This window comes from Bombus flavifrons, chromosome 4 (assembly GCF_040668555.2).
Source record: "Bombus flavifrons isolate JBK064 chromosome 4, iyBomFlav1_principal, whole genome shotgun sequence".
NCBI lineage: Eukaryota > Metazoa > Arthropoda > Insecta > Hymenoptera > Apidae > Bombus > Bombus flavifrons.
This window is the reverse complement of record NC_138445.1, coordinates 17,332,296-17,343,683: the sequence shown is the minus strand read 5'-3', so window position 1 is coordinate 17,343,683 and position 11,388 is coordinate 17,332,296. Positions and strand designations below refer to the sequence as shown.

General features: G+C 35.0%; 3 protein-coding genes across 5 annotated transcripts; 1 reads left to right on the top strand and 2 right to left on the bottom strand.

Annotated features, from left to right (window-relative positions):
* On the bottom strand, positions 1-2,941 carry LOC138179263 (uncharacterized). The gene is made up of 4 exons (XM_069111885.1): positions 1,443-2,941; positions 1,109-1,353; positions 742-921; positions 1-650 (listed from the first exon to the last, which is right to left on the bottom strand). The coding sequence occupies exons 2-4, from the start codon at positions 1,351-1,353 to the stop codon at positions 641-643; spliced, it is 435 nt and encodes a 144-aa protein (XP_068967986.1). The 5' UTR covers positions 1,443-2,941; the 3' UTR covers positions 1-640.
* Positions 2,942-4,316: 1,375 nt separating this feature from the next.
* Positions 4,317-7,158, top strand: LOC138179255 (dynein regulatory complex subunit 2). 3 transcript variants are annotated; one of them, XR_011172985.1, is made up of 5 exons: positions 4,317-4,772; positions 4,837-5,126; positions 5,282-5,404; positions 5,484-6,159; positions 6,255-7,158. XR_011172985.1 is itself a non-coding variant. In XM_069111870.1 (4 exons), exons 1-4 carry the CDS (start codon positions 4,546-4,548, stop codon positions 5,900-5,902), a joined length of 1,059 nt encoding a protein of 352 aa, XP_068967971.1. In that variant the 5' UTR covers positions 4,317-4,545; the 3' UTR covers positions 5,903-7,158. The 3 variants fall into 3 exon arrangements, 1 of the variants encoding a protein (XP_068967971.1); XR_011172986.1 differs by having other exon boundaries at positions 4,837-5,087; positions 5,166-5,404; positions 5,484-7,158; XM_069111870.1 differs by having other exon boundaries at positions 5,484-7,158.
* Positions 6,469-11,168, bottom strand: OstDelta (oligosaccharide transferase delta subunit). Its single transcript, XM_069111856.1, has 11 exons — positions 11,024-11,168; positions 10,366-10,574; positions 10,009-10,140; positions 9,654-9,814; positions 9,408-9,541; positions 8,913-9,288; positions 8,525-8,704; positions 8,232-8,454; positions 7,939-8,151; positions 7,428-7,599; positions 6,469-7,193 (listed from the first exon to the last, which is right to left on the bottom strand). The coding sequence occupies exons 1-11, from the start codon at positions 11,031-11,033 to the stop codon at positions 7,051-7,053; spliced, it is 1,953 nt and encodes a 650-aa protein (XP_068967957.1). The 5' UTR covers positions 11,034-11,168; the 3' UTR covers positions 6,469-7,050.
* Positions 11,169-11,388: the final 220 nt, after the last annotated feature.

The window sequence follows — 11,388 nt, the reverse complement described above, 5'->3', positions numbered from 1 at the left end:
TTTTTCGCATCGCGAAGCTTATAACACGTATATATGTATATTGGAAAGAATTGTGATCGATAATAAGATGTAAAAATACGAGCGTTTATTTAACATTAAGCCATTTAAATCAATCATCTGACAAATGAACCACGTATCCGTAATTCGTTCTACGCAACGATGCGGCTAAGAACGGTGCGATAAATTAATGCAAAACGTGGAGCAGAACATACACATGGAAAGTAAAATTTGATCGATGATACAAGAAAATGAAACTCTTTTTCTATGTACTCCTTTTCTTTTCCCTTTAGGATAATTAAAGAGACGATGTTACTTTGTATTCGTCTTGATGCAATAATTCATTTTAAGCAATAAAACAGTATGATATCGCATCTATTTAAATTTTAGATCGCTAGTCACGAATACAACGTCGAGTACAGTATAAAATATTGTTTTGTTCTATTGTACGATGAGTCTTGAACGTATGCATAATTACATAGGTGTGCGTGTGTACATGAAAATAAACCAATATGAAGACGTTTTGATAGAAATTTCCTGGTATTTTACAAACTTCTTCTTGTTGGTCTATGGCGGCTATTGGATTATTATTTTTGGCCAATTTTACGTGATCGCTTGCACCGATTGATGACTTCCATTGACATTACCAAGGCCTGAATAAAAAGATATAGGAAACGAGAACGAAATTTGATTAGCATATCACACGCAGAAAAACAGCGACTTTTTGCCATAAGTTACGCTTACCCATAAGGAGAAGATTCCCTGTATTCAACATGTACCGGTTTAAAAACCGGAGTTGGCCTCTCGATTATTCTTTCCACGAAGACAGGTTTGTCAACGTATTCAACGTATTTTACGGATGCTGGAGGACTCGATACATAAACATGATGAACTTCTGGAGCCGTCTTATAACCAAGCTTGTACCTGGAAGTGATAGAATAAAAACAAGATATTAAACCAAGCATTTTGTAGATATTTTTGTAGATATCAAGACTGATAAATCCGTACAATTTTACGACGTACGCCATAGAAACTGACACAAACTAGCTACAATTTGAGAAACGTTCTTAAGTAAAGGTTCGCTGTACGGATAGAAATATTGTTCTTTTACCCTTTTACGGCACCTAAGCCGAAGCCCAAGAGTCCTGCACCGATAAGTTTTTTCTTCAGCAGAAGCGTTCTTTTTTGCCTGTTCAACGTAGCACCCGAATATTCTTCATTTTCTAATTGACCAACAGATTGATCGAGAATCGAGGAACGGCTCTCTGTCGATGGTAAAGCGTCTTCTTTGGCTACTATACATGGTACGATATAACAACAAACAGCAGCAAGAACCACAATGCTAATTGGCTGCATCTGGCGAGAAGAAACGAAGAAAGATTAGCGTTACTGCCGTCAAAAGTATTTCGGAGTAAAATAATTACGTTGCTTATGGATTTCCTTACCGTCGTATTTCTTTATATTTCGTACGAGGGGCCTAGGAATAATGTTAAGCGTACGTTTTTAACTCGTATGGTACCTTTTCGATAGCCTCCTTTGATTTTATATAGAGGCTTGCCTACCTTCGAAGCGACGAATTCTCCCACCCACTCAAGCGATCCAACTTACGTTCGTGTTCCTTTTTAAATGTTACACTACTCCGTTCTCACCACGTTCGAACCACTTGCGACACAACGATGAGGTGAAAATATCGGTGAAAAGCTCTTAAAGCTCGTAGCGTCTCTGTATTACGATACTTGTCCCTTTTGCTATTCTAAGCTACGTGTTTGTACAATTTTATAAGATGCTACTTTCTGCATAAAATGTGCAGCGAATGTGAATTGCGATTCTTTTTATCGTCTATCAACGATGTACAAAAATTCACACGCGCATATTACAGTGAGCTAACGCGATTTTCGCTTAAACGTATCGTTGGTAGCATCTCTAATTTCCGTGATTGATTCTAACGGTTGAGCCAAAAAAGAAATTATTTAATAAGATAGTTAATGTATAACGATTAAGCTGATATAATTAATAATAAATAATAATAATAATAATTAATTATATATATATACATATATATATATATATATATACGAGACGAAGAGAACAAAATCAATCGATCCGCATATCAAATAATGTATGTATGTTACGTTTGTTAACGTAACACCGGGTCGCACCTTTAATCGCAAGTGTCGCAAGTTTAACGAACAATCGCCGAATAGTAATGAATCCATTTCTATCATTTTCGGTTTACTTACATTTCCAGATGTCAATCGTTCAATGAATTAGGTAACGGAGTAGCGCGTGACAAGAATAACGAATACGGATCGCAAAAGAAAAAGGTTGCAAAAGTAAGAGAAAAGACGGATAAGAAAGTGCTTGCTTTTACAATGCTTCGAGTCATTAGGTATTCGTCGATGGAAATCCATCTCGTAACATTTTTAACCGCGTGCTTCACCTTGGTATATGAACCGATTGATCAATTCTTCTCGTACTCGAGTTTTACCGTACAATCAAATACTTAAATCTATCGTTGTACATTACGAGTTACGAGTTCGAAACATTCAACTAGCGAATAGTGCGAACAAAACAAAAGCTGAAAACGTGACGCTATGGATGAAACGGTACATTTTAGGAATAACAAGAAAATGTCTTCTGTTCCCTTCTTTTCTTTTTTTTTCCTCCTTTCCCCTTTTTATTCTCGTGCTAACCGTGTACGTACGTATTTAAATAACATGTAATAAATAACATTTTGTATTCTTTTATAACTAAATTGTATTAGAAACAAACTTAGAATATATTAAAATATAAAATAATATATTTTAAAACATAAAAGACAAATTTTGATACACCAATATCTTCTATAAATAGTCTTTTTATCGTGTGCCGAAGTAATTGTGTGAATAACGATAAAATTATTTTCCAAAATTGTTATCCTTGTATTGATGAATATTAGACGTTACTTCCAACTTGATCCGTAAGTGTATGGCACATAGTGATAGCTTGAATATCCATCTCCATAACCGCCGCCATAACTGGTACATATCCAAGGAATTCATCAAAATTATATATACACGTTAAACGAGAAACATGATTGACAGTAAAAGAAAACTACTAAAATAAATATATACATATACATATAGAATACTCTGAAAATATACTCACTATTTAGCTTTGTACAAACCAGCTCCAACAATTCCAGCACCAAGAAGAGCCTTTGCTCCAACCGCGGCACCGCCCAATATAAGTGCTTTTTTACCAACTAAGGCTGCTCCCGCGAGCAAAGGCAAGTGATGCACAGGAGTTCTTTTCACGCGAATCGCTTTTCCTTCCACAATCTGATCGTCGCGTATAATAGAGAGACGATTTCCTCCGTGCGCGATCGATAACGTACGAATCGGATCAACGAGCAATACCACCAGTATAAAAAAATAAAACGACTTCATCTAGAAAGCAAAGACGACGAAATTAGAATTTTCCATGTGGTTACGAAAAGAAGGAAAGAGGACAGAAAGGGCAGGAAAAAAGAATAAGGAAAAGAACGTGGAACCGAAAAGATATGGAAATTTGTAAGGAAAAAAATTGTAACAAAGAATCGTAAAAAATCGTTATGTGCGAGAATGAGACTTCTAGAGGAACAATAAATACTAACCTCGTCAAGATTGACAGACTCGTGAGAAAGAAAATATTCCGATGCTTGAAACCGCGCGAATCGCTTTTATAGATGAGAAGCGCAGATTTTATCCCTTCCATATCATTAACGTCTATTTCTAGTTTTAGAACCGGAATTTAGCAAATCTCCTTCCTCCTCTTCGACTTATTAAGAGCTATTTTTACTTAGGCGTATCCCCCTTCTTTTAAACAGCGCGACCAATTAAAATTACCGAATCTTTTTCATTGCGTTCTTCCTTAATTCGATGCCACGATCGCAGCGTTTATGCATTTTATTTATAAGACAGAATTAAAACTGAAAATTGGATATCGCATATGAAAGACGACACTCACGGAGAATTCGACAAAAAGACTACGGGACAGCATGCTAACTATCGGCTTTCACTGAACAGTGCAAACAGTCGATTCTTTAATTCCATGGCCTTGAAGATTCCAATAGCGATGTACGAATCACGGAAGAAGGCAGAGCGAGATGAGTGGAATGAAACACCTTTAGAGAACATCTTTAGAGAATTATATGTAAAAGCGCTTACGTATACGATATTACGGTTATCATCTGAAATTTGAGAGGATGATTAGACCAGGCATATTTCACGCATTTATCCAGCAATTATACGATGTCGAACATCTGTAACGACGCGATAACGATTGTTACGTACCGTACGATACGCATTTTCAATGTGTTGAAAACTACTTTACCAGCAATAAAATAGTAACCGTTACGATAGATGATAATAAATATCGATAATATCGAAAGAGATATTCTCGATCGGTCGAAAAAGGAGAGTCGTACGTTTACAGATGAAAATCGAAACTTAAAGGATATAGGCTAATCTATAACGAGGCGTGGAGGAAAGAGAAAAAAGATCGTAAGAGCGTGTTGGCGAAATTGAAATGGCTCCTAAATCGAAACGAAAAACACGGAACAAATCAAAAGGTACAGAGCAAGATTTCAAACGAGAAACGCTCTTACGTGAACTTAAGCTCAGCGCTTTAAATACGGAACGTAATCGACGTTACTGGAGAGAAATGCTTACGCGTGTAAAAATGCCGGATATCTCGAAGAAGATAGACATAACTTGGCAAATTCTAGAACATGCCCTCGACTTCAAGGACTACAGGTACGATACGATGTGATAAACGACCCATTGAAATATATTATAGGTATCCCCTGTACCTTTACAGCATCGGCTTATTATTGGACAGTCTGCAAGAAGCCGAAAATCAACGACGAACGGCAAACGGTGCCCACGTAGAGATAATCGATCGATCCTTAGAAATACATGAAACTCGACTAACAGATGCCGACACGCTCTTCTATGGAAATATGAAAACGGCGTTAGCCGATAAAACCTTTCAGTTTGAAAATATCAATTATTATCGAAATAAAAGAGAAACTGCTTTACGAAAAATTAACTTGTTCTTAAATCATCGAGGTGAAAATGCATCGAATGTCGCGAGAAGTACTGCCATTAGTAAGATATATTACCTACTAACGTTTTCCATGCTTGCAGAATCATATATCATTCTCACACGATTATCTCTCTCTTAATTACTAAAAGGATACCGTATTACTTTCGGGACAACGATTTCAGACATTAAATTATTTGATACATTTTCCAATTCTAAGGTAAAATCAACACATTCGTGGAAGATAGAGAAAACGAAAAAAGGATAGTTACAACGCAACTTCAAAAAAGATTAGAGAATCTATGGAACGATTTGCGAAATGTTTTTTCTGATTATCGTAAAAGTATGTAGATATTATTTTCTCTCTCTCTCTCTCCTTCTCTTGTATATACATATACATATACATATTCTCTCCCTAATAGGTACAGAAGATCGACGAAAAGGTTACGAGATTGTCAGAAAAAAAGATCAGATCGATCAACAAATGATAACTCGACAAAATATGCGTATCGCGATTCTTCTCGACGAGATCATGAAATTTCGTAGTAAGATTAATTCTTACAAGATAGAATCTATAATTGAACTACAAGAAATGACAAAAGAATCAAATTTCTTTTATAATGCCTATCGAGAGACGAACGAACGTTTTATCTTTGGTACATATGTTCGATACATCTCTCCCTTAACCACTTACGTTACCAATAAACTCACGGTTGTGCGTGCCGTGTGCTACAATATAACACGCGACAAATGCCTATCGACGTGGTATACACGTCGCTGGCGATTTTGGCACAAAAGCATCTCGACGTGCGTGGCACGTCTTTCTAGCGCAAGTGGTTAACCAGGTAGCGGTAGATTGTGACAGTGAGTGATTTATTAGGTTGCAAAAAAGATAAACATAAAACAATGACGATGTCTAAGGAATATAATCACAGTGTAAAATACATGAAAGATTTGATGATCAAAGCTGAACGTATACTCGCTTATATGCAAATGTGTCGAAAATACGAGACGCAAGATGAAAAAGTACTTCCAATGATTGATAATCATCCTATGCAATTACCAACAACCGATAACAATATCCTTCCACTTCAAACAGTTAGGTCTTAGTTTACTATTATACGTATTTACTAACTCGCTTTCTAACCACTTTGTAATTACTTTGTAACCACTCTAACAACAATTTTTTTCAGACTATGAAAGACTTTCAATATCTCATTAATTTTTGGCGTCGACTAAATTTTGCGCAAATAATCACCAAAGAATTACGTACAGAAAAATGCCAGTTACTGATACAAGCGAACTATTTACGAAAATTGATGAAACGCTACCTTATTGATGAGACAAGTCCGATGTAGTTCGAAGCATATATTTCGACAAATCAATGAATAGTACACATAACAAAGGTCTACTAAAAATCGGTTTATTATCATCAAGTACAAGTGTGATGGTGGTACTCATATACCATTGAAAATGACGTGATTATATCAATGTCTTCTCAGAGGTATTCTCACGTATTTACATGAGATCATAAACGTTAGATCATAATAAAGAATCAAAAATGCAGTAATATGAACAATTTGTGTAAGAATTTCAAATTTCTTATGCATTTCTATAACAAGCATACAGTGTACCGATAAACATGAGACGTGTAGAGTATAGCTTGTTTTTAATAAATAGAATTGTTCATAGCTGCAATAATTCATTATAATCACAAATCTAACTCATTTCGCATATGATTACGATGAAAAATATATATGCATATTGCTTATCGGTAGTATCGACCGATCGTAGTTTACGCTACACAATAACGACGCGACGTTCATCATAAAATACCGGCAGCAATAAATTCGTTCGTTCGTTACTTCCGGTGATTTATTTCTAGTGAAGCCAGTCTTATGCTTTTGCCTGGATTTCTCTTGTCCTCCTCCATGTCAAATAACTTAAGTTCCGGAAACGATTATAAAAATATCATTGTGGTCTAACGAGTTAACGCAATTTATGTTTATGCGCTATACGTGACAACATTTTATTGCCTGCAAGGAATGTAACAATACCAAGTCCGAACAAATATCGAAGAGTAACGAACATGTTTAATTTTAACCAAAATATTCCGAAAAGTGTGAAAATACCTGAAAGCACACAAAAGTAGTAAATGAAGCAGTTAAGAATTACAAATAAGCGGTTATTTATGTGTCGTGAAAATTGGGCTACAACTATAATATGATAATTACACTTGCGAAAATTTCACTTTTCTTTTATGCCCGAAGTCCTTATCACAAATTAACTGAAAACTATAATTTGTCAGATATCGGGCACGCTATACTTAAATAATATTACGATGAATATTATATAATGTTACTTACTTCCCAATCCGAGATGAAACGTCACAGCACTAATCGAAAATGGAAAGTTTGATATATTTACTCCAAGTTTAGCCCATAAAATAAGCAATAAGAGAATTGGTGCTAAGCACAAACCGGTGAATAAATTTGAAACAAAGGCGGGAGGCCTCTTCTCGGGTTTACGAAACATGTGCTGCAACATACCGATATATTTATCAATCAACCCATTGATAACAAAGTTCAATAAAAATTTCGAATTGAAAGGAATGTCCGTCGAAATATGTGAATGTAAACATTCATTCTAAACAGAATTTGATCTAGAACAACAGAAAGATATCTCGACAGCGATAGTTCTTTTCCAATGTTAAGGAGGTGACAGAATCTTAAAACGATTACTATCACTAACGAGCATTGGTTCTATCAGGTACAGAATAACATATGGCCAAAGAATAGCTGCAAAATTCGAAGTCTTTATCGTGTACGAAATTACCAATTCGCAATCAATGAGTAATTGTAAAACACACGGTTATACCTTTATTTCCGGCTTAGTCGCGTAAATGTTGGATTTATGTTTGTAAAAAACATTTTTATCCGCTCGTTCAGTCGAAGACGGTTCAGGGAACTTCAGGCTAACTGTTGCCACTGTCCATTGAAAAGGATTACTCAGTACTGCATCACCGACAATCAATTCCACATTATAGTCCCCGCTTTCATAGTCAAAATTCGCTGCTGTTCCTCCCACCGGCTATAAAACGTTCTAATAGTGAGATGTTTACAATTTCAGCAGAGATCACTAGAATGATGAAAGAAGGAGTGTACAACTACCATATCGAACTTATAAAGATGCGATGTATCTGTTTCAGCAACAAACAAAATTTCATGTCCTCTTTTATCGTTGTTTGAAATAGACGCGGAAGAAAGCCGTACGAATGCTTGATGTGTGCGCATAGGCTTTTTATTAGCAGCATCTTTTAGTAGAAATCGCATAACTAATTTTTGTTGAGAGTCAGCCTCAATCTTTTGTGACAATTTTTCAGGGAAATGCACTCTGTAATCAATATTTATCGAATGAACATATGCGATTTATGGTTTTAAATTTATCGTCTCGATTCAATTACCGTGTAAGCTTTGGTTGAGTAGTTTGATCGGCATCAGCAGTACCAATTTCCATATGATCAACTACAACTTCGCAAAGAACTTTCACCATAACGGTATTCGTTACCGATCCAGCAGTGACTGATATCTTGTAAAATCCACGTTCTGGTTTCGTTTCCATGAAGTTCATCATGAATAAGGTCCTAAAATTAAATGATCATGTTAAAATACTTTGTAGCTTCTATATCATGAAAAATTGTTTGTTGAACTTCTTGATCTTTTCCGTGATTTTAATAAAAGATCAAAGGATAGCACCAACACGAATACTTTACCCCAAGGTATAGCCGACTTCGAAAAGAAAATTCGAGTCGGTAAAGTATTGGGGGAAGGCGGTGAAAGTTTAACGCTTACCTATCCGTTGACGAAGGTTGCAAATTTTGTTTGCTGAATATAACGACATCGTCACCGACTCTTGTTGCAGAATTTGCGATCACTTTAAACGTGTTGGTTAACGGATTGCCTAGTATATCGCAAACTCTTATTGTGACAAAGGGCTGTTGTGTAGAAATGCTGATTTCTTCATTGGCTAATATTACACAGGTTGGTTTCTCAAAATCATTGTTTGCCAAAGTCGTTAATGCTGAAAGCAAACTTGTAACGCCTCTTGGTGTCTGTACGGAACGTCGAGATAGAAGATAATTAGCCATTTTTACTATCTGCTGAGGTGTTAATGGTGGTTTCTTTTTCAACGTGTTGGATAGTTTAAAAATACCATTTACTAGGAAACCTAAGAAACAAACAAAGTATGTTCTACTAACCACAGTCGAGATTGTACAGAATTCAATTCCATTTCTTGTAACGTGTCGCAGGTCGTAGTACTAATCAGATAACACACTTAGTACTCACTGGTTACAGAGAGACCACCTTCGAATTGTAAATACTGTCCATCTACCTCATCTGCCTGAATAATCGCGTCTTCGATACGATCAAAACCAAAGGTACCACCAAGATCTGAAGCGATGTGGAATGTATAACCCAAGCTGCTCATAATACAAATTAGAATTTTTTAGATGGTTAGCGACGGACCTTGTATAATTTTTAACGAAAACGAAACAAACTATAAGCTTAAAAAATGAACAGAATAAGCCATACTTCCATAAATTATCATCCTTTCGCAATGCATTTTGTATTGTCTTAATTACATTATCAACATTTTCACGGGATAATTTTTCCGATAAAACAGTCAAGCCGCTGACTGCATAGTATAATTCCACCATACTCAAAGTCTCTTTCTCTATTGCACTCACCAATACCTATTTAAACAAAACAAATTCCCTTTATATCTCTGATAAACGAAATTTTTGCTAATGCATATGATGAATTCTTTTTTTTCAGTAAACATAGCTTTCTTCAATATAAAATTCCAGTAGAACGAAAGTTTCTAAACATCATTAGTCGTTTAAAGATTAATTAACAGTTTATGCTTTAGTTTTTCAAAGATGCAAACCTTTATAATATTAGACGGAGGATTAGTTTGACAATTTCCCACATTTCGCCAGGTGGATGCAATGTAAAAAGCTTTTTCTGTTGTGATATTGTTACCATCTTGTATAACTTTTATTAGAAAGTTACAAATATCCTAAAAATTATAAGAACCTTGTTAAAATATTGACAAAAGATCAGTACGAAACATTCTGTATATAAATAATTTGATCAGTAAGACTAATCAAGAAATCATTATATTTCAATTATGGCTAATATATCATCATATATCTGCATATTTTTATATACACTAAGAAATAATATACGGTTAAACATATTTAAGTACAATATAAAACATTTTCATTAAAATGGTATTTCTAACCTGTTTGTTTGGCAAAACTTCTTTGAGAAATGTGTATCCATGAACTGCATAATATGTAAGTGCAACATCATTTGATTTTAAGCCTGGTTCAAGTATCTTCTTTAAATGAACCCTATCAGCCGTTGTTAAATAGGAGTTTGTCGATTGTAATATTTCGGTGGCCGAGAAGCAACTTGTTATACCGATAGTGATGACTAATAGTGGTGTAACTGAAAAAAAGTTGTGTCACAGTTAGATGACAACTGAGATTCTATTTTGATTATTTTTAATATTTGTGGTTATACTTAAATTAAATATTAAAATTATGCAAATATCTCGAAAGACTGATGCAAATGTAAACTGTACGTATATCATGTACCGTGCATTATTATTTGTTATTATGAAGCTAATATAAAAACGACTACTAAACTTAAAAGAGAAAATACGTATGAATATAATTTTTTTGAAAAGTAAAGTAATGAAATAAACTCTAGAATAAACGCAATAAAAATAAGATATGGAAAGTATAGTTGATCGAAAGAACAAGGGATATAGCAGTTGAACGCAAAGGACGGACTCGAGTATCACTATTATAGAAGAATAGAAATATCTATAAAGGCTTGTATTTAAATTCATCTAAAAAATATCCTAAAACAGTATACCATTGAATAATACTCACGAATGTTCATTTTGGGAAGAAGACCGGGAAGACCGGCTGCCACGTTGCTGCTCCGAACAAAATGGCTCTTTACCCATTGCGCGTGTACGAAAAAATGGACGACTCTCCGTTCCGGAAGTAGTTGGCACAACAATAGTATGTTTAGTAAAAAGCATGCGCACAAATTATATGGCAATATTCAATCAATTGTACGTGCATAGCTTACTAAAAATTCATTGGCATGATCACTATGGAATAACCAATTAAAATATATCAAAATGCTCGAATTTGAATCAGTGATATTTTACTAATAATGAGAGTTAATTTCTTCAGATGTCTCCGTTTCAACGTCGTGCAATGACCGAATATTATTAATTATGAATTTT